General features: G+C 54.8%; 3 protein-coding genes across 3 annotated transcripts; 2 read left to right on the top strand and 1 right to left on the bottom strand.

Annotated features, from left to right (window-relative positions):
• Positions 1-5,216: 5,216 nt before the first annotated feature.
• On the top strand, positions 5,217-7,642 carry VOLCADRAFT_76590 (uncharacterized protein). The gene is made up of 5 exons (XM_002955194.1): positions 5,217-5,294; positions 5,421-5,683; positions 5,799-5,950; positions 6,316-6,441; positions 6,764-7,642. The coding sequence occupies exons 1-5, from the start codon at positions 5,274-5,276 to the stop codon at positions 6,931-6,933; spliced, it is 732 nt and encodes a 243-aa protein (XP_002955240.1). The 5' UTR covers positions 5,217-5,273; the 3' UTR covers positions 6,934-7,642.
• A 1,457-nt stretch (positions 7,643-9,099) lies between these two features.
• On the bottom strand, positions 9,100-12,582 carry VOLCADRAFT_109956 (uncharacterized protein). The gene is made up of 5 exons (XM_002955137.1): positions 12,065-12,582; positions 11,683-11,998; positions 11,343-11,513; positions 10,685-10,844; positions 9,100-9,664 (listed from the first exon to the last, which is right to left on the bottom strand). Exons 1-5 carry the CDS (start codon positions 12,409-12,411, stop codon positions 9,462-9,464), a joined length of 1,197 nt encoding a protein of 398 aa, XP_002955183.1. The 5' UTR covers positions 12,412-12,582; the 3' UTR covers positions 9,100-9,461.
• A 4,624-nt stretch (positions 12,583-17,206) lies between these two features.
• On the top strand, positions 17,207-25,626 carry VOLCADRAFT_96096 (uncharacterized protein; the record flags this gene model as incomplete). The annotated part of the gene is made up of 12 exons (XM_002955193.1): positions 17,207-17,315; positions 19,862-20,118; positions 20,449-20,686; positions 20,979-21,125; positions 21,336-21,559; positions 21,623-22,350; positions 22,859-22,964; positions 23,199-23,265; positions 23,454-23,518; positions 24,334-24,396; positions 24,835-24,894; positions 25,327-25,626. The coding sequence occupies 12 exons, from the start codon at positions 17,207-17,209 to the stop codon at positions 25,624-25,626; spliced, it is 2,364 nt and encodes a 787-aa protein (XP_002955239.1).
• Between the last annotated feature and the right edge of the window lie 353 nt (positions 25,627-25,979).

Below are 25,979 nucleotides of genomic sequence, written 5' to 3'. Positions count from 1 at the left end.
TCACCGTCGCCGCCGGCACCCTTTGCCCGGCCGGTCGTCGACCCAAACCACGGCCACAGCTCTCCGCCATTCGACATTGACACGCCGGACAGCCCGTCGCCGCCACCTCCGAGCCCGCTCATGCTAGTGTTTCCGTGCACGTGCAAGATGGCGGCGGCATCCTTGGATATCGCTGGCTGCAGCAAAGTCGAGGAGCTGGCGGCAGCTGCCGTACGCAGCCCAGCCGGGCTCGTCACGCCCCCTATTGCGGGTAACAAATGCTCCGTGTCAAGGATGGATGACGGGTCACGAGTCCCAGCAGACGGCGAATACACGGGTATCACGCAGCGGGCAGAAGCGCTGCCGCCTCCGACCACGCCGCCAGGAGGGAGTTGCGAGCTTCGACCCATCGCTGGCAGCCCCAAGCCCGCCGCCATGCCGGAGGTGGAGGGCCCCGGCGAGCGAAGGTGGCGCGGATCTGGCGTGCAGGCACCGCTGGGCGGTCCGCCACCACCTCCGGTGATGGAGGCAGCGTGCAGGAGGTTGTAGGCGGTGGAGTGACGGGATATGGCCGTGGACAGAACACCCACCGGCGTTGTAGAACCGGCGGCAGCACCGATGGCCAGGTTGCCGGCCGCGGCGGCAGCCGCCGCCGCTGTGGCGCCCTCGTCAAGAAAGAGCGCCAGGGCGGCGGCGTCGCCGCGTATAAGCGCCACACGCACACCTACGAAAACAAGCAGCAACAACAACACAGCGACCACGAGGCGTAAGGCATCAAACGCCAAAGATGAAAGAATAGCCCCAACCCCCCCAAGCCCAAGCCCACCGGGCAATTATAAGTGGGGCAGCCCCTATCCCCTGCTCATCCACGCTCCCACCTCTCACACACCCGCCAGACCTTACCGGGTGTTATGTGCTTGCGCATGCAGCAGAATAGACCCACGTGGCGTGCCAGGGCCCGTACCAGCCCGTCCACGTCCTGAGCCGACATAATGGCCTCCACGGCGCCCATAAGGCATAGCACCTCGCGATCCTGCGGGCAGGGCAATCCTTGTCACAGTCGGGGAACCCCAGCTGCCATTTGGGATGTCGAGAGTAAGGAGGTCATTGCTGTGAAATGGTAGGCATGAAACAAAGGCTCGGCCCCGACTTGCAACAAGAAGTAGTGTTGGCCTGGGTAACCGCGATACCGCAATTCCCCAGTCCTCATCGCGCCCGTCCTGGGTCCGAGCGTCTTCCCTTTAGACCACCCCTGAGGTCCATAACCGAGTCCCCATCCCCGGCCGGCGCCACTCACGATCAGCAGCGTGCCAATGAAAGACGCCACCACAGACAGCTCCGCCACGCCCCGGCAGCGCCGTGACGTGGGCACCGCGCCAGTGATGTCCTCAGGCGGCGTGCAGTTGTCCACCACCTGGCCATCAAGGAGGAAAAAAGACTGATGTTGATGGCAGGGGAGGGATTATATGCAACAAAGTTAAATAGACAACTGTCGACGAGAACCGTGCAGGTAGGCGGGGCTGGACATTTGGGTAGCTGTGAGGTTAGGCAAGGATAGATGACAAGCAGCAACTACTGCCAGACGTGATGCGCGACCCAAGAAGCCTGGAGAGCTCCCCTCCAATTCTCCGGTCCGCTCCGTTCGTAACAGGTCGACTTACGGCAACGTGCTAGGGTTGTATGTGGGCCTTCGGCTCTTTGAGCCAAGGTGCTAAATTTGATGCCTTAGGTGACGTATTGGGGGGTAAGACGAACCACTGGCGATTGAAGCAGATACCAGAGATTACGGGGGCTGACACATTGGAGCCTTAAGGCCCATTAGGTCAAATTAAAAACGCAGTCACAAAGTAGGGATGGTTCCTAGGGTAGCCATGCAAGGTAGCCATGCACAGTAGCCCTGCAGCAACCCCGCTCAGTCCAGTCCACCTGCAGGGCGCCAATGATTGAGTCGCCACGCAGCAGAGGCACTGCCACAAAATCCGTCATGCCGCCTTGCACACGCATGGAATGCCAATCGGGGGGCAAAGCCCCTGCCGCTGGTGGGTGTTGTTGCTGTTGTTGCATCTGGTGCGGGTGCTGGCAGTGATGCTGACTGTGCTGCCGGTGCAGATGCTGATGCTGGCGTTGAAGGCTTTGCTGGTATTGCTCCTGCTGGAAGTTGCGGTCGGTGAGGTGGCCGCATGAGTCGTGTCGGTGCGGGTTAAACCCCCTCCCTGCGCCGTGAGACAGCATTGGGGCCTTACAGCTATGCTGTTGAACGAGATCGGGGCTCGCAGCAGGCGACGCATACGCTGGCACAGGTGCCGAGTGCGCCGTCGACAGCTGCGGCGCATTCTGCAAGGCGGCCATTCCACCCCAGACGCTGCCGCGCTGAGGCTCCTGCGTGCAGACAGGAAAAGTGCATGAAGCGACACTAATACACAAATGCTATCGTGTTCACTACCCTGGGGGGTGAATAACTCCACGCACCCGCTAACGGCCCCTCTTTACATGACTACGCCTCAAAGCCCACGTGCATGCAGCTTAGGCGAAGCCAGCTAAAGATTTGACAGCGCTTGCTCTGAAACGTGTGCTACGCCATTTACTGTTCAGGTGACGATGGCGACAGGAGCCAACTCGACCCCGAGAGGTCGTATCTGTGCAACAGGGAAAGAAGAAACCCCAAACCAAAGAACCAAGATCTACCGAGGCCCCTACGCCTGTTCAAGGCATCTCATGAGGCCGCGCGTACGAGCCGCAGTGGCGGCATGACAAGTGGCGGAATCACATGCCACAAACAAAGAAACTATCGCCGACGACCGAATCCTTTCGTTGTGTTTTCTTGTGTGTGCCGGGGGGGTAGCCTTGCTCACCCCGGTCTGGTACAGCCGCTGTAAAGCGGTCGGATTGGCGCCAGGCACCGCCATAGCTGGCAGCGGCATGCCCAGACGGATAGCTCCGCCGGCATCCCCATGGCACGCCAGCGCCGCGTGCGTCGCGCCCGAGTCGGACAGAAGGTGCACACTGTACGGCCGTGGCAGGAGCCAATGACAAGCACATAATTAGGGTTGCTGTCACAGTGCCGGCAGAGCCGAAGAGACAGGGTTGCGCAAAATGCTGATTTGCTGAATGGGAGGAGGTTTAGCAGGGATTTCCGCTTTCTTGTAGCTGGGTGGATGCCATAGCAAGGTGAACCGCGTCCTGCGCGGACGAGTGGCACGGCCCCATGCGGTACATTACTTAGACCTAAGTCTAAGTACCTGAGCGCGTACAACTCACCAAAGCTAGATAACACCACGCAAACTCCTTTTCTTCACAGACTGTCCACCACCGAACCAGGCTTTTGGGTACCTGGCTTGGAAACCACTCGGGAAACCCCCATGTGGCTTCGGCACACGGGCCAAGAGGTAACACAAAAGAAAAAACATCCCTAGTTGCCGGAACTCACCCAGCTTCGAAACCCAAATCACGAAATGGCGGTTCCAAAACCCAAATCAGCACCATCAGCCCTTCACCAATAACCCAGGTCTGCATAGGACCAACCTGAGGCTGTCCGCTCCCAATAGCTCAGCCGCCAGAGTGACCACCGTGTGCAGCGCCTCCAGCCAGTGGCCCCGAACACGGGCTAGATTGGACACCAAGGCCGCAAGCTGCAAGGGCGACAAAACAAAGACAAGCGGGCCCTGGCGAGACCCAGAAGCGGATGCAAATGCGGTGAGGACCACCGGCGGGACGCGGCCGTGGTCATGCGGTGGGAAAGTCCGAGCCCGCGAGGATCATCGACCAAGGGCCGGGCAGGGATACGGTGGTGCATGCGCCGATATGTGAGAAGCCCCAGAGGCCCCCCAACCAGGACAAAGTGCCCCTTCGCTCATGGCTCCGTAACCCTTCAGCAAAGCAATTACCCCCTTAAAATGCAATCAGCACGTCCATGCCGCTGTTACTATGACCTGCCAAACTGTGTGACCACGCACCAAATTCCACCCGCCACTACGCCAGCAGCGAAATCCTCAATCGTACCTCTTCTAATGGGAGTGGCCGCGGAATGGGGAGTGGCATGGAGTGGCATGTTGCCGGGCTGCATGCCCCGGGTGCCCCGCCAGCCTTCTGGCGAGCGGTTCCTGGCACAAGGGACACTGGTTGATTACTGCTGCTACCGCGGCTCCAGCGGGAGGGACTTGTGGGAGGGTTTTCCAGCGGGACCCCCACGGCGGTCGGTGTTCTTGCATCCCGGGCCTGAATGTGAGGCTGCTGCCCGGTCCTGGAAGAGGCCGTGGGTTGTGAACTGGCAGGCAGCGTGGACGGAGAAGGGAGCTGTGGGTCAGCCTGCTGGGTTTGGGCTTGTGAGTCGGGCTGGGACGTAGGCGCAGCGGCGGGCCTGCCGCTGGCACTGGCAGAAGCTGCTTGGGCGGCCGGCGCATCGTTACGGCTAACCCGATGTCGCTGCTGCAGAAGACTGCTGCCTGCCGTCGTCCGTTCAGCAGAGTCCTCCGTCGCATGGCCATCGGCAATGGAGCCGAGGGCGACCCAGTTGTCAACTGCTGGGGCGGAGGACCCAGGCCGTGCGGCACCCTGTAGCTTGAGTGTCAAGCTCTGGTGCGTTGCAACGGAATGTGAATTGAACAACAGCAGCGGGCTGCCAAGGCTTATACGGCGGGGAAATGAGCCGTCGACGGCTTGCCGATCGCCCTCGTCGTCACCCATAACCTGCACCACGCCGCCGCTCCCAGCGTGGCCATTCTGGTCGGGCTCAGCAGCCTCTGGTTGAGACGCTTTGACTGCGACTTCCAGTGATGGCGCAGACTCGCTCCGCCCAGCTGTGATAGGGCAAGCGCCCTGCACAGCTGCGATGCCATGTTTCTGAGATGATGCAGTTGTCGCACGGTTCTGCTTTGAGTAGGTTTGCCCGGACCTGGGGTCACGTTTATCACCGAAGCACCGGAGCACGAAAAACATCAGGAACTCCCGTCCTTTCAATCTCTACCCATAGAGACTCGTCATCTTATCACGCCATAGCAATACGGGGAAAAGGCCCCAGCGTGTATGAGCGACTAACACGGGCGGTTCGTTTTCATAGAAGAGCGTGTCGTTCAAGAGAAAGTATGACAAATTTAGACGCCAAGTGCATTCATTCAGCAACATCGGCCCCGATGTCCATCCATACTGGGCACTGTTTGCCGTACGCCAGTGAAAATTCATCCCTCAAAGTCAACAAAGTGCTAAGATTAGGGCTATCTAAGCCCCATTCCTAAATTTCTGCGGGCTATCTTTTATTTGTTCGAGTCATACCAACTTTAGGCTCTGACGACGAGGCAATGTCAGACGAGGCCCCTCAGGTAGAGACAGTGTCTCTTAAATGGAATGTTTAGCATTGGATGATTGTTTGGCATGGCATTGGACAAACTGAACCTCTAGAACTGAGGGCGCGCTGAGATCTTGGTGTGCTGTGTGTGTGTGTGCAGCAACCCGCCAACCCATTCGCGGCATTGGGTAGCTCTGGAGCCGCTTTTGGAGGCTCGGGCTCTGGGGCTTTCAGCTTCGGCGCACCCACGGCCGCCTTCGGTGCACCAGCGAAGCCCGTAGAGGGCGAGGACGGTGCAGAGGACGGCGATGAGGGCGGCGGTGCTGCGGAAGAGGAGTGCCAGGCAGAGTTTAAGCCTGTAGTTCAGCTTGAAGAGGTTGAGACAAAGTCTGGCGAGGAGGACGAGGATGCCCTTGTTGAGCTGTGAGTTAGGGGTCTTCTTCCGCGCCAGTTTCGTTAAGCGTCAGCGAGCGCGCGTGTGACATGCGATATCGAATTGTAGTAGGTGTATTGACACGTTTTTATTCTCGCTGCGCAGCAAATGCAAATTGTATCGCTTCGACAACGACCATCAGGAGTGGAAGGAGCGCGGCCTTGGGCTGATTAAGCTCCTACAGCACAAGGAGAATAAGAAGGTTCGCCTCCTGATGCGACAGGAGAAGACCCTGAAGATTCGTGCAAATCATATAGGTGCGGAACTTTACGTTGGTTGGCGGCGCATCTCAGTCGGAACACCGGAAGGGTTTTGGGCTTTGGGCACCCTGAGTATAACCGCAATGCTTCCTGACCCTCCATTTATCCTTGCATTCCTCCAAAGTAAACGGCTGGTGCTGGGCAAATTAGGATCACCTAACCTCGTCGTGGCCATACCCAACAACCCATCCGGTTCGCTTGTTGTCTTGTCTATCCACACACGGCTTTCCACTGACTGCGCGTATGTTTTTCGACTTCCGATCGAGACCCACCGCGTCCGCGGCAAAAGTCCCAAGGAGCTCTTTTATGATAGTTCGCTTGTCCGTGGAGCAAATTCTCTACTTCCCCCTGGTCCCCTTCAGTGATGCCCGGAACCAAACTTCAAGAGCACAGTGGAAGTGACAAGGCCTGGGTTTGGAGCGCCGTCGACTTCGCGGACGAAACGCAGAAGATTGAGCTATTTGCCGTGCGGTTTGGATCGGTCGAGAGTGAGTCATTGCTGTGAAGAGGGGTCGTAGGAAAAGCGCTTCTGGGACCTGTGATTCCATGCCGGCCGATCCCAGTATCAATTGGGCGGTTAAGCGTCGGATTACGGGTGCAGATGCAGTCGAGTGCGTAAGAGTGTATTTATGCACGCTCATGCCCAACGTCGTTGTACCGCGTGACAACATCCCGAACAGAAGCGTGGGCATGCACAGCGGAAATTGCTTACCTGTATTCGTTTTCAGGTGTCCAATCCTTAATGCGCAAGTACACACGAACCATCTAACCATGCAAATCATCCAACCCCTTTACTACTTTGGTCCGCAGAGGCCCAGGAGTTCAAGAAGAAGTTTGAGGAGAGTATGGAGATCAACGGCCGCATTCTCGGCGACGTCGCCGCGCTTCCGAAGGCCGATGACGACACCGCCGCCGCCGAAAAGGAGGCTGAGGAATTGGCAAAGGATGTGTCGGAGAAGGTCACGACGCAGGGCGAATGAGCTATAGGCGACGCAGGCGACTGTGTAATGACATGGATAGGGGGATATTAGTATGTAGCAGGACTTAGAGTAGCAGGTGCTGTCGGGCGCAGGTGCGGTTTATCTTCTTTTCGTGTTGGGCCACCAAGAGGCAGTAGGCTTCTGGGTGAGGTCGCAGGGAATTGCAGGCAGTGATGCATGAAGGGGGGACCTAAGGAGGCGACGTGAGGGGCAGCGCACGAGATAACTGGCGAGGACACCCATGCAGAAATCTTGCGGAAATCTGATCGATACACGTCTCAGGGCACTAGGACACTGGAAGTAGCATGCAAAACGGACTGTTCTTGCCACGGCCTATGACATCCACATGCTCGTGGAGCGCACGGACGCTAGGCGGGGCTGCCACAGAGTCGTTGTAAGGAGCGGAACCCAGTGTTCATCTGTGTTGGGCAAAAAAGTGTCTTGGGTCGAGTGTACCCTCTGAAAGGATGCATGAAGGTATTGTCAAAACGCGGCGCTCCTAGGTGTCTTGCCTGTCGGGCGCTGCTTTCGCGCGTCGATGGGACTTCAGGTCACCGGGAACTTGGTACTTAGGTTTTTTTAGTGTATCTGACATACCGACGAGCGAATTAGGAGACCTTCAAATCCTGCCTAGTGCACATAATTTTTCATATTGCAGGAAGGACTTGGTGGCCTCTGACGTTGGCATATGTAACTAAAACATCACGTGCAAAAAGTAATGATATGGCTCAGTTCTTTCACCGCACTGCATTCATAGCATCACTGTGTATGCAACTGTGATCAGAGCCTTTGCTGCGTAATAATAGTTACATAGACCAATCCTGCACTATTCCCACTAAATCTGACGTCATCATCTACCGTATCCAGTACAATTCGGACAAGAAGCATGTCTCAAGTATATGTACGTTTCTGCCAAATACCCCATGCGGAACACACTCTGTACACACGCGATAAGACATATTTATGCAAGACAGCCATCACCCCGGCGCAGCAGCTCCAGTTAGTTATGTGGTAAGCTTTTTACCTTACCCGAGGACCCCTTTTGACCTTCCCATCTCGTTCCCACGCTCTCCCTGTTTTGCCCCCAACTATTTAAATTACTTCCTGCCTATGCTGCATACAGCAATTTATTATTACGCTACCAGGGAAGTGGCCTAACGAACGCAGATTCACTTCTGTTGACACGAAGGTAAAATAGGTACACTACAACTACAGATCAATCCAGTCACAAGAAACCTAACAAAGCTCAGGATCGAGCGGGAGGGAGCCCTGCGGGGGCTTGCCCTCAACACTCTCAACCCCGGCCATCCCCGTTTGCGCAGCCCTCCATGTCAACATGCTGCATCATGCACACACAGACCGCAATCTATCGTGATGGAAAATCAGCTGTGACCTACCAGGCCCCTGACGGAGGCCTATGACATCACGAAGATCCAGCGCACACCGAAAAACAAACAGCAGCTATGTGACGCTGGAATGGCCAGCTAATCCAAAGCACGCACGCAGCTGTTCTGGAAGTAGCAGTCCTGGAAGCATTGTGGCTGCACTACCCCTGATGCTGTTGCCAGCATCACCGAGCAAACTCCCAGGTCGCCGCGCGACAGTTGAAAGAAAGCACCTCGCGCTCACAACACACAACAAGGAAAACTGCCATCAGCCGTTATCCCCACGGCACAACCAAGGCAATCGACAGTGCGTGTTGGTGGAAACAAGAACCAAAATTATTTCCCCTCATTCCCCCAGTTTCTTATTCTCGATCGCGGCTGCTCAAATCCAGCATGTAGGGCCGCCGCAGTATGAAGTACAAAACTGAACACCCAGACACATTGACATCGACAGCGTGCGTGTACGACGGCACTAAATGCCCATAACAATTGCAAAAGCACTTTCGCGACAGGAGAACATTCGTCCACATCCCAGAGCTTTGTTCTTGCGCTGGGGAACCGCTGCTGGAGCAGATGCGCACTGCGCACACGAATCATGAATGCAGGACACATGAGCTGGAGTAACCAGCACCGCACCATGCCACAACTGGCCGGATGGCCCCTCTTCCCAATAAACGGCGCACAAAAACAACCAAAAAACAAAATCGAAGGGAGCCATCCTTCACTTAGACGAAAGGCGGTGGCCCGTCTCCGTCCTAAACATTACCAACACAACCGACACGAAGATGCTATCGAAATCCGGCCCCATTTCCCACAACACTTCAATACGGCGCCGACCGACCATAGGCACCAAATTCCACGTCACCTGCTGCAACGCCGGGTAGTTCCCTTCCTCCGTGGTAGGAAGGCGCTACTCCGCAGGACCACTCCGCCGCAATCTGCACTGCATAAAAACAAACCTCCTCTAGCTTCTACCCCAAAAAACCCAAATCGCACGGGACATGTCTTTGATGAGAAATGAAAATACCGCAGACACCCAACCCGTGCCAAAAGACACAATGGGTCGAAGCCGCAACTCTCTCCGGATGTCGGCTCGTCAAGACGCGTCGTAAATACAGAAGATATCTCACTCTCCCTTCCTTGTCAGATTTGAAGTGCGGCAGCAATTGGGCCGGCCAAGGAAAGCACCTCGAAAGGCGCTTTATTCCGGACGTCGCGGACCGTCTGCGGGCACGAATCTGACAGCCAGAAGTACCGGAAGCCCTCCTGCGCACCGCCGCCCAGGTCCGCCCGGAACTTGACCCAGGACATGTTGGGGAAGACGCCGTGCGTGACAAAGGCGCTCACTGCACAGCAGGCAAAAGCGGCGGCGACATAGGCGGGGAGACGTAGGAGATAAGAAAAAGGGTCCGGATTTGGAGAGACTTCCGAGATGCAGAAAAGAGACTTCCGAGCATCCCATCTACCTAAAAGGGGATGTACAGCATGCAGCATGCACGCCGCCATGCAATCGGCACGTAGCACAGGTCGTGTTTAATCGACGAGGACGGGCCAGGCAGGTGCTGCAGCTGGCAGGCAGTTCCTGGGCGAGTGAAAGGTCGTAACGTGGAGCATATCCTACTACATAACCCCGTAACGATGCGCACGTCGGTCTTCGCTGTTCTAGCGACTTTGCATAAAAAAAGAAAAAGGGCGCAGAAAAACCACATGGGATTGTACGAAGCGTACGCTGCCCGCCAGAGTGGGGGATGTGCATGGAAAACGCACTGTCCAGCGAGCGACCCATGGGTCACAGTGTACGCTGACGCACCACGAGGGCCTAACTGCACTAAGCGGACGGCATAACGCCGCCTCGCCCTGTGCTACCCTCGTTTTCGTTTACCACCGGTGTAACAGCCTGAGAGCACGGTAGTGAGCACACAAAGGCCTGACTAACCAGGTGGCATGTACGTCAAGTGCTACGAGGATACGACACGCAGACACATCCCCGCATTCCCATGCAGTGCTCCATGCTCTACTACAGGAGACAACTGACTGGACAACTGAAACCAAATAATGGGCTGCGTGTTTGGGCTGAATTCCTCAAGCTTCCAGGTGTTTGTAGCTCCGGGATGAGTGCTGTCTTTCCGCGCCCAGACGACTCGCCGACCCGTGAGAGGCCTAGCGTATCTTGGTCAACTCCCCTCCGGGCCCCTTCCATCCAAGATTCCCTCTGCTCCTGACCTTATGTAGGGCCAAACCCCCCACAGGTAGCTGCGGGTTATCGGAAAGCTGCTACCTGCACCACGAAACTGACCAAGCCACGGCAGTCTACCCTTAGCACCGCCGCCGCCGTCCCCTCAGGCCTCTACCGGCCATGTCCGTACCGTGTTTTGCTCCGAGGGAAGCGAGCAGCGCGTGGCACTCTATGAGGGTCCCTCCGGATTGCACCAAATCGTCCACGATGACGACGTGACGGTCCTTTGGCTCGCCCTCCTTGAGCCGCACGATGCGCTTTGAGCCGTCGCGAACCTTTGTGCAGATTACCTGCAGGTGGAAGCGGGCCCGGGGGCAGAATGGGATTTCAAAGCGGTAAAATTTACGTTAGGGGAAGAAGTGTGAAAACGAAGGGGAGACGAAGGTTCCCCTAAAGGGGAAGAGATAACTCTAGTACCTTTAGAGGTCCTTAAACAAATCTGTAAACTAGAGTTGTCGGAGTGAATTAATATTTAGTATTGAGAAGACCTTGCTCAGAATAGGTTCCTGATCAGGTTGAAGCCTGGCGGGAACATGGATGTTCCGGGGAAGAAATAGCCGGATAGCTTTAGGGTGCCGGGACGAGCTGGACAAACTCTGGCCTTCAGCAGCTGTCAAGCAAACTAAAGTGGCTGGCGAGTACCGAGGAAAAGCATATTCTTAATCAGCTGTCTCGAACATGTCATATGTTAGAAACCAAATTCTTTTTATGCCGCCATCCATGCCTTCAAGCTGTTCCGACTCAGGAGGATAATGACTACGTCGTAGAAAATAGAAATGGCGGCTCACCTCCGGATAGCCCTCGCTCTTAAACTGATAATGAAAGCGTTTCCAGGCGCCCTCATCTGGATATGCAATCGTTATTAAATCCTTGTCCGGAAGCTGCCGGAGGCGTTCGAGTAGCAGCGGCACTCCCGACTCGAAAAGCGGCAGCACAGCGTCACCGAAGTAGAATCGCTCCTGTTTGGAAAGAGGAGCAGTTCATGGTACCACGTAACAATGGTGAAACGAGCTACAAGGAACGAGCACCACGAGTTTAGTCAAAAGCTGACGTCACGGACGGGAAATAGTGCAGCTAACAGACGGCGCAAGCGACCTGTGCTGCCATGCGTGCTCTATCGTGTTTTACCTGCAGTGCGTGGATGTCAAAGATGACAAGGCTCGTTGGACCCCCGCGTGACGGAGGCACGTTGGATAGCAAGCGAGCAAGGGTGTTGGCCGTAGCAATGTCGCCCTCAGTCTCCACCCGCTCCATCGTCCCCGTTGGAAAGAATGGAAGCACTAACGTGAAGGAGCTCACGAAAAGACGAGGTAGTGCGTAGATGACGGAAATTTGTTCAAAGATGACGGTAGGATTCGTGAAGGAAGCCAAGAACGCGACGTGGCGGTTGCGGATGCTGGTTGCATTCTCGACAAAGAGGTCAGGAAAGCCATCAGCGAACTTCCTGCACAGCCAAACGGCGGCGACGGTCACCAAAGTTCTCAAGCCGCCGCGTTCGCAGTCAACTTACTTCCACTTGATGCGGCCCAGCGTAATTGCGCCGCCAGCTTGGATTGCGACCTTTTGAGCAAGCTCCTCGGTGTCGGGAGTGTAGAACAGCACGCAGTCTTTCCGCAATCCCACAGGGATATGCGCTGTCTCTATGTTAGTGCTTATGCGGAAGTCCTCTCCCGTGCTCAAAGCGGGTGTAAGTGATTGAGCGGCCATTATGTTATTAATTGTATTATCTGACCGTTGCAATGTAGCTACATTTAACACAATACATTTACGAGCGCTTGGGCGCACTTGCAAAGGCGCAGCCTGGCGCTCCGAACGGCACCGTGACCCAGCCGAGGACTGGAGCCGGTTCGCCAGCATGTTTCAAGGAAGACACACTACAAGAGCTATACTTTTCTTATAAAATGCACTAGCAACTAGGTTCGCAGAATGAGGGGCTATTCGCGAAGCAGCTCCAAATAAGGCGCCTTTACAACGTTGCAAAGCGCAAATCGCAATAATGTTATAACACGCATGCCACATGGGTTACAGTGGTTACTTGGAGTATTATCTCGACCACGAAGTGAGACATCCTCTCACGTGTTTGCAGCGCGTGTAAGTACGGCGGGGCACGCCTAGAAGTTCAACCTCCACGTAGACATGGTGACCACGCTGAAACGGCATGGATGCAATATATACATTCCATACATATTAAGCTACGTGCTGCAAGACTTATTGTTCCGCTGATTACGATCTTTCGCTACGTCGTCTCGCCTAACATGCGGTACCTAAGCGCATCCTAGCGCTGCAATTGCGTCTCGCTCCTTGTACATAAGTTTATGGAATGGACTTTAAGAAAGCTTCTATGTAATGGACTTGCCGGAGTGGGCAGAAGGTGGACATCCCAAGAGAAACCACATGTTTCTCGTGGGCTACCCGACTCCTCATCTTGCGCACGTAACCCTCACATATATACATAACTGATATAGTGCTGATCTTTTGTAGGTCTAACAATTCCAGTTGTGGCGTCTGCATATTTCCCATCACCAATATTTCACACCTCGACAAGCCACTTGCATTGGAACCACGCACGTTGCTGCTGTGCTGTTAAAACCAATAGCGCTCGAAACCACTCGACGTTACAGCCGCGCTCCTAGCGCGGCCATCCCTCCCTCCCTCCCCGTCTGACCATTCCCTTGAATTACCCACAATTCCACAAGTCCGGTGGGCATTGCAACCACGACCTGCAGTTTCAGAGGCTCAAAATGGATAGACCGCGCAAAAGGAGGACGTACCTCACGTGGGACATGCGGCCACCCGCAGATCGACGGCCTACTGCTATCCGACCAGCAACAAGCAACCCCCAGTCGCAACCCGGTCCGAGATTGGCCCTCCGCAACCCACAAGCTTGTGCACCCTTTGGCTTTCGGCTGCTGAGGGGCCCTCACCTCATAATCTTAGACTCTGCTGCTCCGAAATACACCCAAGCTAGCTCCCATGCGCGTCCCTTTGCATTTCGGACATCGGCAGTGGGGGCCCACATGTTACTACTGGCCGGTACAACATCATGTAACAGCTTGCCTTGCCCTGTGTTCTTGAAAAGTTGGTTGTAATGCGAATGTAAATATGTAGGTATATCTGTATGTGTATATATGTGTATGCAGGTGCAATAGACAAACTGCACCTGCCCGTTTTTGGCTTAAGGGTTTTATGATTTGCGGGCCAAAAAAGGTTGCAGCCTGGCCAAAGGGTGTTTGTGTGTGATGTGTGTGTGTGTGTGTGTGTGTGTGCCTGTGTGTGTGTGTGCCTGTGTGTGTCACCTCAAGAAAGGACAATAAGGGGCCCTAGGTACCGAGGACAAAGGTCGGTTACGAGATTGCCGACGACCCGGGGATAGACTTACTAGCCCTTACTAGCCATCAACCGGTGGCCGCATGTCGCTTCGGCCGCATCAACGACCAACAGCGCCCGTGTGGTGGCCCAAACTTGTGAAGAGAACGAAGGCTCCACAGGATGCATGCTTCGTGTGAATAACGTTGCAGTAAAGTATCCAATGGCGCCCAGGACCACCGCAGATCTTGTAACGTGTCCCACCGGGTTACCAGTGCCGTACCGTCGCCGCGAATTGGAGGGGGGAGAGGGGAGTATGAGTTTTTGAAAATGATTAAATACCCTGCTCTACCTGTGTGAAGTGTGACCGGAATTCCACTGCCGCCGACGACGACGACGCTTTGGCCGCCGCCACTGGCTGTGGCGGCTTCATTTCTTCTTCCGCTACTCGCGCTGCCGCTGGCATTGCCGCTGCACCTGGACTTCATGGCGCGCAGGTAAAAAGGGAGGTTTGCATTGCTGGGCTGGTGGCCGCGCTGGCGGGCTCCGGGGCCCCGGCTTTCTTTCTGGTGCTTGATTCCGGGATTTCATCACCTTCAGGTGGCGATGGAGAGGGCGTTCTCCATGAGCTCTCCACGGGGTTTCTTATACGTGCCATGGGACCGCATACACGTCCCCGACCAGGCACGCGTACTGCTTACATGTAAAGCAAACCCACCCAGGGCTGCGCGCAACGGAGGTGTGGTAGCTGGCGACGGGCAGTCTACCGACATGACCTAGGACAAACGGGCGCGGCCTGGCGGCGTTTGTGGCCGCGCTGTAAGTAAGAAAATTCAACTACCAGTTTACACACACACACACACACACACACACACATATATATATGGGAAGCGCCACGTCACGCGTCAATCGGATTCTGGCTAATAAACCCGACGGAACTCAACGTGTCCGAATCAGGCAACCAATTCATGGCAAACATAAATTGGTTCGCGGCGCGGACGCCACCAGATGCCCCAGTCCTCTCTTTATTGTTATCGGGCGAGTCGGCAAGATACACCCACATTTCCATTTTGAAATATGACGTAGACCTTCACTCCCCTGCCCGCTATGGAGAGAGTCTTGGTGATACTGTTAGCGGCATGCAATCTTCGTCTAGCGGGCGTACCGGTGTGCACCCTGTTCGTCGTCACATAACTTACAGCTCAGCCCAATTCCCTCGTTGTACTGTTCCTGAGCGTCTGAAACAGTACCAAGGAAAATCACAATTTGCATATTGTGACTTTAGGTTCCCCCTGTGAGGCCTTGCACCGGTCCCAGTCCCATGACTGTTGCGTGCACGAAATAGCTCAAATTCAACCAACATCAAAACAACTTTAAAGCAAAAGCAATCCACTTCAAACCAAAATACAATCAGCTACAAAGCAAATACAAGCAACTTCACTCAATCCAAACCAAATCCAAACCAAATACAGTCAACATGGTGATTGACATTGTAAGTTGCCAAGATTCTTAACAAATAACATAGGTCAAAGTCTCCCTTATTTAGCGCGTTAGTCACGTAAGCGTAAATACCACAAAAATTTGTCTATCCGGCCAACGGCCCGTAACAACTAGCTTCCTTAAGCCACAATAAGCGCTTCCCCTTACCAAATCCAAACCAAAAATCAAATCCAAACCAAATTAATCAAATTCAATTCAATTCAATCCTATCCATTCCAATTCAATCCAGTTCAATCCAATCCAATCCAATCCAAATCCAACCAAATTGCAAACCAAATTCAACCAAATCGGTAGGACCCCATCTTGTATGCAGCTTAGCTATGACGCAGCCCGGACGCCATTTGGGAACGTCAAGGCACTTAAAGGTGGGCCACAGATCCAGGAGCAGCCACGCTAGACGCTACATATAGAGAGACGCGCTACATTCCGAGGAAAGGGACGCGGTGCTGCTGAACAGGTAGACAACAGGTGTTGGTAAGATGGTCCGAGGCACGGACCACTGTACGGCACGGTTACACGAAACCGGATTGTTCGGGAAGGCCATGACGGATCCAATGGTAGATGTGCAGAAAATCTTTCCGCAAACGCAGGCTTACCTCCGCAAACGCAGGCTTACCTTCCTCAACAGGACACCTCGCAACTCCCACTGCATGAATGGCTTTTGGGACAAATATTCGTTGGGTTTCGGAGTTTGTAGGTGCTTGGCTAAGCGTGCCGAGTCACCACCACTTGTGTGGGCAGTGCCAGCAAGTGGGCGAGTAAAGCATGGCTGCATTCAGAACAGTTGACCGCATTTGACCATGACAGATACGATAACATGCAGTGAGAGCAACAATAAGCTCCAATAGTGTAGGCAGAATGCCGGAACTATGAAGCTGTCAGCTGAAGTAACAAAATTCGAATTTTGGCAAGCCGTACGGCTGCCGTACATAGCTTAGCTTAGAGGCTATACTCGCTTCACTCCTGCCGCATCTAAGCTACAATCATGAGAATAGCATCAGATGTCAGTAGCGCAGATAAGGTCGCGGCATTCTTGTGTTATGAGGATTCGTCCGATGAATTCTGGAGGGGTTTTGGCGGTTTGTACTTACATTACAGCTTGAGGTCACAGAAATCTACGCTCGATTCTTTTCCAAAGACAGCGAAAGCTGCGCTTTCTACCCCAACTATAAACATGATAAAGCTCCATCCAGTACGAATCAACCATAAAAGCCGACATCGGAGCCCGATCGCGGGGTCCTTTGTCCGCTCTTTGCTCAGGGAGCGGCTAACCGGCAATTTTTTCATTTGCTGCGCTTGCCCGGAGCGCGTCATAGGTTGAGTGCGTGCCAGCTACACATTAATAACGCATTCTAGCTCACATTTTGGCTCATCAAGAGCGCTTGACGGAACCATTCAGCCACTCGAAACATGTATGCATGAACCGGCGGGATCGTTGTCACGAGCGAGCGTCACGTCTTCCGCATACAGCAGTCCTGGAAACCCCTGCCACCAGCCACTCTTCGTGAGTCTGGAGCCCACTGTAACAACCACGCACACACACCAGCGATGGGAGTTCTGCCTTGCGGCTTCCTGCACTCCTGCTCACCTACATTTTCCATTAGAACGCCGTAAACACATCGCTCGTACACAGTACTTCGCAGCAAATGCGGGAATAAAGTAGCTGGTGTCTGAACGTATGGCGCTGGGATGTCGTGACCACAATATCCTGCTCCACTTAGCTATGTTTTTATTCCGGCTTTTAGTTGTCACAATCATAGCAGCAGGTGCACCACCTTTGACTTGCGGCCAGGCTTTAAGCGCTCTCCGCTGCAATAGTACAAAAGATTTAATTGCAGCTTTTTATATGATAAATATTTCCACGATATGGGTACTTCAGGACATGACCATGAGCGAAGCCGATTGGTTGCCTTACGAGGTGCCGTTGCTGCTCCAGCGCAATGTCACCGTTTCTGGTGCGAACGCGAACCTTCTGAAGTGGCCCATTATCGACCTTGGTTTTGTCTCCGCCAAGGTATGCTACCCTGCCGGCTGGGAGTGTAACGATTGACGAATTGCGCGCGGTTGCTCTCGCGGCGATGTGTCCTCAAACAACAATCCCGTGTTACCTTTTTTGACAGATAAAACTTGCGACAAAAATCACATTGTCCTTTTCAAACGTGGTGATACGGCGTAGCCGTAAGGGCCCGCTCTTCCAGGTAAATACCCCTTCAGGTCTTCGCCCCCCATTCCATTCGCACCTTGGGCCATTTCAAGTGCGCTTCTTTGCTTCGTGGACGCTAAACTGCGTGCTCAACCCTGGCAATCATATTCCTTTTCAAAAGCATCCTTTATGATTATTACTTCGCCTTGCCAAGGAATACAAGATTGAAGGAAGCATTGTTTGCATTCAGTTAAACCCGGAGAAATGCCGAGAATGTTTATACCTAACCTTGTACGTCACCGCAAAGACGCGGTGCGCCCTTGTTCCGACAGTATCTCAACACGTCATTAACCACATTAGCCGATGAAAGCAAGACATCCGATGACGTCACGCATACCGAGCAAAATGCATATGGCGTTTTGTTTTTGGATAGCAGGCGGTTGTTACGGTTGGGTCATATTTCTGGACTTTTCGCTCGTCTTTTGTTGCCGCTCTGGAGCCCGGTAACGAACACAAATCCCTTACATAGTGTTAGCTGCTTCGGAAATCCCATTAATGCATCCGAAATCTCTTTTCGCCAATCGCAGTTTCTGCAAACTGGCGTCCGCTCCGGCATACGACTCCGGCTGGCGTTTTCCTTTTTGCAATATTTATTTTGTTGAAGCGCCAAAGTGCACTCCTAGGTAGAGGCTGCCATTAGCTCGCGCGCTTAGTTGTAGTAGTTAACAGTGATGTCTGACTGGCTCGGCCCAATAAACGCTAACTGTGGGCCTTGGTACACGGCCAAGCATACTAGCTTCAGCTAGCAGACAATTGAACCAGAACAAGACAAAAAATAAATTTGCTGGTTGTTGGGTCCATGACAAATTGTTTTTTAGCACTCTCGAGAGCGTCGGGCGGTCAGTCGGTGTAGACTCACAACCTTTGGGAGCGCGACTTCTCGCGCGAACGAACAAGCCGATCCCCAGAAATCCGAGACCACAGCGCTAAGCAATAATGTTAATGGCAGTCGGGGCAAGGCAGGAAACTAAAACCTCATATTGTAGAATATCATGACACAAGTCGAAGCTTGTAGTTGGCCCGCTGCGTGTGCCGCACCTGCCACCGCTTTGTTATAAAGTAAGCAAAATTAAAGCAAACAACTGCTCTCAATCGCAAATTCTGGCTTTGCGCAGGTAAAGAGCCCTGCCAAGCTTTCGCTTGTTGAGTAGTAACCTTCCGAGCGCTTGCATGCCGTACCGTCTTGTCGGGGCATCGCTGCGGAATGGAAACCCCTAGGTTTCTTTCCCCTCGTTTCGACCTATATTTCCCACACCGTCACCTATGTGGGCCTTATAATGCACCACAACGAGCTACACGGCATTTATTACAGACAGCACTGCATTTCCTCGGCTCACTGAGTTTGAATGAACACTCACTGAGCTTGAATGAACAGTTCATTCAATCACATGGTTCCACATATCGCACCACAACGCCGCTCTCCTTTCCAATGAGGATTGCCATGCAAGAGAAATAAGCGGAACGGACAGGCCTGGGGACATGCCTCCCAGATCCAGGAAGCCTTGTTTCGTTTAGAAACCCGGCGTCCGTGCCGTACTCTTAAAATTTGAAGAACACGCACTTCCCTCGAACCTGCTCGCCCGGCTTGCTGCAGCTGGTACTCCTGGTGCTGCTTATATAGACACCAATTGCTACTTCTGCTACTGCTGCTACTTCTGCTACTGCTGCTACTGCTACTACTGCTACTGCTACGGCTAACCAGATTTCCGCCCCTCCCTGGATAGGCCCCTGGTTTGGACTTGTTCGCCACGAACCAAGAGCTTGTCAACAACCCGAATCAGGATCTGGCACTGCCCAACCTGCGATTCCATGACGTGGCCTTCATCCAACGTACGGCAGTAACATCATGCGCGTTAGGAATAGACACCGCTTTCGACGGAACGGATAGAGGATGGTCAGAAACCGTTTCGACATGTGTGTCTTATGGAGAATAGTCTTAACTTCTCAGCGTTTCAATAAAAAGTTTGAGTAATAAATATGTCGACAAGCCACTAATTCGGTCAGCTTTAACAGGATTTCATCCATCCAGCAGTAGTTACAAACTACAACCGCGCGTATCAGCAATCGCCACACCCGTACCGCCTGCATGCCGTGTACGGCTAGCGTTGTAGTACGCTACACACACGACCCGCAGAGCCGGAGTGAGTCAGCTCCCAGGTTTCTTTTGTTCTTTTGTTCTGAAGAATCTCTAAAGCACAGCCGGCACACCGCAGTTTTTTCGCGCGTTCAGTTCCATTTTGATCCTCTGCCCCGGGCTGCTTGCCAGCTTTCTCCCCGATTCCTGCAAACACTCCGCAGACGGCTGTTTGACACCGGCCCTAGGACAAGATGTCACTGAAAGCATGCACCGACCGGCCTTCGTGCCCGGCAAGCAACGGATGACCAACAGCCTGGACCAGACCGGCTGCATCAACAGCAGTACTGCGCCGCCGATGCAGCGCTGCTGGCCTTTGGTATTTTCCTTCGATGACGTGGTCATGTACGGCCAAAACATCGCCAACTTTAACGCGGAATTAGCTGGTTATGTATTGTGGCTGGACAAAACGCCCGTACGGGTGAGAATCGAGGGGTATGGATATAGAGCAAGGCATCACGAGCCGTGTTGCATTTTCAGGTATAACTTTATCGGGAACAAGAATTGTCCACGTTCGGGGAGTGATTAAGGATGAAAGAAGAGCCGTGTCGCAGCCGGGGAAGCCTTGCGCGAGGGTTGTTTCCTGAATGGGTACTCTTACGTGCGTATAGAAATATATGTGTAACGGGATGTCGTACTTTCGTCATTTGCCGGGCCCGCCGTGCATGCCGTACGTATCTTTAGGCGGCGGGCCCGCCTTGTGCCGTCGCCAATGCCTTCCCCGTTGCCGACCACAAATCTGCTGTCGCAGTGTGTGGATGTCATGAGCGACGCCTGCGTGAAGCAGTACGATGTAATTGGTTGTTTTTACAAGTTGTATCCGTACACTCAAGATCCGCCACCAAGCAACGACGACGTCGGCGCCGCCGATGGCGGCCTTGGCGGGATTGCCGGCAGCGGCACTGGCACCGGTGGCGCTGGCGGCGACGGCGGCCGCAGGCAGGGCCAGCGTCCTGTGATTGCCGGTACACTTGGCGGCGTGTTTGGAGGTGCGGACGGCACAGTGCTTTTCTGGACTTGTGTACGCCATTGTACGGCGCCTGGAGTGCAATGCCGTGAGGCTTCTTTGCCGACCCATCATTCTATCGCCGACCCACCCCCCAGAATGTGCAACGTCGCTCCGCATTAGTTAACTTCTTGAATGACAGCCATAGCAACGGTAATAAAGCAAAAGCAAACGGCAAACACAGAAAGCGCCTCAGTGCCGGCGCTGTCTTGTCTACCCCTAATGGTTTCCCACCTCCCTGCGCAACTGCCGAACTCCTCCTGCCTAACTCTCAGGCCTGGCGCTCCTTGGAGGTTTGCTCGGTGCCGCATTGGTCGGTTTAAGACGACGGAGGCAGGCGCGCCAGCAACGTCGCGAAGCCTCGTCCAAACTCGACGACGCAGCCTTTTCCCGGGCCTCAGACTCGGGAAATGGAAATAGGGGTAGGGATCCTCATCCTCATCCTCATCTTCAACATCTTGACGGTGGCCTCCAAGCCAATGGATTGGCAAACGCCGCATCGTTGTCGTCTGCCAACGTCGTCGAGGTGTCAGCATGCAAAAAAATAGCAGAGGGACCGACCCACGGGTCACAGAGACGGCCATCTCTTCCCAATCGTATGGCACTCGCAAAAACCCGTTATGCCGCCCCAGTGACGCCACTTACCCCGCCCAAGCCCGGCGTAAACCTGCGTCTCGACCTAGGCGGCGGTGAGCTGGAGCTGCTACCTGGAGTCATCGGAAAGGGCACATTCGGTCGTGTCGTACCCGGACGGTACGGCGGCCAGCCAGTGGCGGTCAAACTACTCGACCATGGACTTCTGCCCGCAACGACCCAGCCGCGGTCAAAAATGGGACAACAGAGGAATCTGCGGAAGGTACGGCACCAGGAGCACGGACCAGTCGCCCGATGCGGCGCGCCGCCGCCGCCACCGCCGCAGGAGCAGCCGCCGGCGGAGGCGGCTTTACTCGTGGCTGCGTTAGCCGTAATGGCGAAGTGGGAGCCCTCGTTGCCGTCAACACTTCGAGGTCATCTTGTCCAGGGTACGACAACTGCTCCTCAGTGCGCGAATGAAACTCTTTCGCTATCAGCGATTAGACCACTGGCGGAGCAGCGGGCTGCGCCACTGCTGCCGATGGTACCGCCGACGTCAATGCCTGTCGCCGCTGCCGGCGGAAGCGGCAACAACCGGGGTATTGGCGGCGGCAACGCGCCAACAGCGGCTGCGGCTGCGGGACACGGTTCTTATCGCCAAGCTGTCGTACTGGAAAATACGGAATCGAGCATGGCGGACCACATTCAGAGCAGCCCGCAGGCGCCCTCAGACAGGAGCGGCGGTTGCGACCCTCGGGACGGCGTTGCAAAGCCACGGCCTAACGGCGGCGGGGGGGATTGCGGTGGCGGTCATGGCGTTGCCGCTGGTGGCGCTGGCGGCGACGGCGGCGGTTGCGGTGTCGCCGCTGGGGGATGCCGATGTCATGAAGTGAGCTCCCGGGGAGGCCACAACGGCACAACAGCCGCCGCTGCCGCCGCCGCCGCCGCCGCTGAGCCCACCGCAATGAAGGCGGTTCCCGCCGACCCTCGCCACCTCGCTTTCCTGCAAGAGGCGGAGGTCATGGCCCGAATGCAACATCCAAATATCGTACGGCTGCTGGCGGCGAATACGACGTGAGTTGGGCTTGGGGTTTGACTGGACACCGCCTCAGTTCGCCTCAGCCGTCGGTACGTATATCCATCTCGTAATCTAAATCGCGGGGATGAGCGCTACGCGGTGGGGCGCGTGTGTGTGTGCGTGTGTGTGTGTGGGGGGGGGGGGGGCCGCTGCCTCGCAAGAAGCAGTGGCAAGGACGGGTACTTTTGCTGTCAGTATCTATTGGTGGTCAGGGCGACGGATCCTACCTCCATTTTCCAGCCCTGGCCATGTGTACCGCTACCCATGCTTATTTAGGCAATCCTCTCAAAATCTTGTCCTTATTGCAAAGCCTGGCGACCGGGAGCCATGTACGACGCACGGCGCCGTGAGGGGACCCGGGGATCATCAGCACGCGCTGATCGGTTGTCACGCTCGGTGGTTCTTATGTACGACTGGTGTTGCTTTGCTGATGATTAAGTTTACACATTGCCCTGTCTAACGTACCCTGACTAACTACCTGGCTGCCGTACAAAACGTACACAGGCCTCCCAAAATGTGTCTGGTCATGGAGCTCATGGAAACCTCCCTGGAGCGGCTTATGTACGGCAACGGCGGTGACGGTCCCGGCGAGCTCATGCCACTTGACAAGGTATGGCAGTGCTTGGGGACTGCAACCGTACGGACGATAACTGCCAGCTCCTGGGTGCTGTATGATATTCTCTTTGGTCCCCGTCCCAGCCGATAACCCGCCTAAAACCCCAAAGTCCAAACCCAATACGGACGCACAGACGCCACCCACGGCTCAGATCGTAGAAACACACACACACACACACACACACACACACACACACACACACCCCTCCCCCCTTTCCCCCTGTGTCAGGTCCTCCACATCGGCCTTCAGGTAGCGGCGGGTTTGGAGTACCTGCATCCCACCATCGTACACCGAGGTACGGATATACGGCATACATTATCCGTACTGTACTGTATGGTGCGTGGACGAATGTAAATGTAATTAAATGACGGTGAAAGTAAATGGTGCCAATCCCTTTTTTTGTCACTTGACCTCACCTTACCTCACCTCACCCAGCTCGATTTGACCCCTGCACCGGTTTCTGTTGGCTCTCCTGCCGTACAGACCTCAAGCCAGCCAACGTGCTGATTTCAAACGCGGCCAGCCCTACCCCCATCGTCAAGCTGGCGGTAAGCTGCCACTGGTCATAGGAGTGCGACCCGTGGGTCGGTGCGACCTGTGGATCGGTGAAATCGTCATTCGGCCATACGTCGTGCTACGTATGTGCTGAAGTGCTTCTCGGTCATGATGCGCCTGTGACGTGTTTTGGGGTTTTAGGGTTCTATGGGTCGGTCCCTCTGCAGGAGAACGTTGCCACGTAACCCCCTCCCCCCCTGTGGATGTAGGTGGGCCCCGGGGGGTCTGGTGGATCAAATCAGCAGAGTTTTCGCCCCGGCGCTGTGCTCCGATCCCACTCCTTTGTAACTGATTGGTTTAATGCAGCCCCGCTGTGCTGCTGATTTGGACCGAAACGAACAGTCCCGCCATCCGCGTTCTCACCCTGAGCCCCTCTTCCTGCTCGTCCCACAGCGTTCCCCAACGTTTCAAGCCCGGATGCGAGATGGCATCTCCCGCGGCTACCCCGTGTCTATCTGGCCCCTTGGCAATGCCCTCCCCCTCCTCCCCCTCCTCCTCCTCCGCTAATCCTTCCTCCTCCTCCTCCTCCTCATCGTCACCATCCTCAGCATCCAGCACCTCCACCCATTCCTCCTGCTGCACCTCCTCCTCCCCCTGCTCCCTCACCTCCTCCTCCTTCTCCTCTCCCAGCACCGCCTTCTGTCGGCGTCTACACTTAACCTTCTTCTTTTGTTCGCTTTCAGCTCTCTCCCCTGACAGTGACCTCCCAGAGCTCCTAGGAACGTCTTAACTTCATGAACCTGTGCTTGCTCACACTCACCTACCTACCTACCCAACCGCCCAACGACCGAACCAACCGCCCACCTAGGATTTTGGGCTTTCACGACTGCAGACCTCAGTCATCGTTACGGAGAATGTGGGGGTTGGCACGGTGAGGGGGTGCATCCGGTGGTCGACGTGGGGAGAAAGAGAGGGAAGTAGGTTGGGGGCGAAGGTTGTTAGAAAGGCTGTCAGGCTCCGAAGGCGGCGTGTGTGTGTATGTGTGTGCATGTGTATGTATGTGTGTATGTGTGTATGTATGTGTGTATGTATGTGTGTATGTATGTGTGTATGTATGTATGTGTGTATGTATATGTGTGTGTACACACACACATACCCACACATACCCACACACACTCCACACACACCCGCGCACCGCAGGTGGGCTACATGTGTGTATGTGTGTATGTATGTGTGTATGTGTGTATGTATGTGTGTATGTATGTGTGTATGTATGTGTGTATGTATGTGTGTATGTATGTATATGTGTGTGTACACACACATACCCACACATACCCACACACACTCCACACACACCCGCGCACCGCAGGTGGGCTACATGGCGCCTGAGACGTTTAGTGAGACAAACTGCGTCGTTACGGATCGAATGGTGCGTGGTGCCTAATTGCTTTCGAACTTTGGGGGGCTTTTCAAAGGTGGCCAGGCTAGGAGGGGAGACAGCCTCCGCGGCAGAGAAGATTAACCGAATTAACAGCAGGCCAGGGGCGCTCTCTCGGAGATAAGCACCAACGTATATGATCCCTGTTTCAACGTGGACACAGCTTGTGGACGAGTTACCTGACCATTGAAGAGGTGATCTTGATGAAATGGATGGTGGTTAGCTGGTTGCACGTCCCGAGCGTTGTTTTAGTATAATTGCTGCTTTGATTGGGGAGGCGGGACGCTACTGCTGCTGCTGCTGCTGCAGATGATGATGATGATGAGGAGGAGGAGGATATTGCTGTTGCATGGTATTGCTGCTAGTGCTTACTGCTACTGTTTCTGCTTCAGCAAATCTGTTTTAACCTCGGCCCGCATTCAGGACGTTTTCGCGCTGGGCATGATTCTCTGGGAGATGCTGGCGGGCGTACGGCCCTGGCGGGGTTTGAATCTCATTCAGGTCGCCGTGGCAGTGGCGCTGATGCACCAGCGGCCCCCCCTGGAGGCCTTGGCTCCCGAGCGCTGTCCGCGGAAGCTGAGAAACCTCATCGAGGGCTGTTGGGACAAGGTTCCGGAGCGTCGACCCGCCGCTGCGGAAGTGGTTAAGGAGCTGCTGCTGATACGGCTGTTGCTGCAAAAGGGCGATGCAAAGAAGGAGGGGGGGGCAACAACACAGGAGTGACAGCGACAGCACCAAGGTGCAACCCGGGGAAGGGGAAGGGGAAGGGGAAGGGGAAGGGGAAGGGGAAGGGGAAGGGAGGGGGAAGCGCAACCCAACCGCTTGCCATCAATGTTTCCTATTCATTTTAGGGGAGGCCGAATTTACTTTGAACTACGGATGGAATGATTCTACTTGCCGCCATATGGATATCCTATATACCTTTGTAAAAGGCGAGGCGCTATGGTGATAAATTCCCGTAGAACACAGGGACAGGCCCTTGAGCACAGCCGCCGGTTATAGGTCCTGATGATGCGGTGAACGGTGACCTCAAAATGGGGAAGCGAAGGAGTGACGACTTCCGTACGATTACCACC

Source organism: Volvox carteri, assembly GCF_000143455.1.
Source record: "Volvox carteri f. nagariensis unplaced genomic scaffold VOLCAscaffold_49, whole genome shotgun sequence".
Classification (NCBI taxonomy): Eukaryota; Viridiplantae; Chlorophyta; class Chlorophyceae; order Chlamydomonadales; family Volvocaceae; genus Volvox; species Volvox carteri.
The sequence above is the reverse complement of the archived record's forward strand: the minus strand, read 5'-3'. Positions and strand labels throughout refer to the sequence as shown.

Bases quoted from the DNA above. Each gene is read 5' to 3' on its own strand.
- VOLCADRAFT_76590 (XM_002955194.1), top strand. From the start codon at position 5,274: ATGTCAGACGAGGCCCCTCAG. The intron at 5,295-5,420 runs GTAGAGACAGTG...GTGTGTGTGCAG, and splicing joins TGTCAGACGAGGCCCCTCAG to CAACCCGCCAACCCATTCGC. The intron at 5,684-5,798 runs GTGAGTTAGGGG...CTCGCTGCGCAG, and splicing joins GAGGATGCCCTTGTTGAGCT to CAAATGCAAATTGTATCGCT.
- VOLCADRAFT_109956 (XM_002955137.1), bottom strand. From the start codon at position 12,411: ATGCTGGCGAACCGGCTCCAGTCCTCGGCTGGGTCACGGTGCCGTTCG. The intron at 11,999-12,064 runs GTAAGTTGACTG...TTGGCTGTGCAG, and splicing joins CTGGGCCGCATCAAGTGGAA to GAAGTTCGCTGATGGCTTTC. The intron at 11,514-11,682 runs GTAAAACACGAT...CTTTCCAAACAG, and splicing joins TTGACATCCACGCACTGCAG to GAGCGATTCTACTTCGGTGA.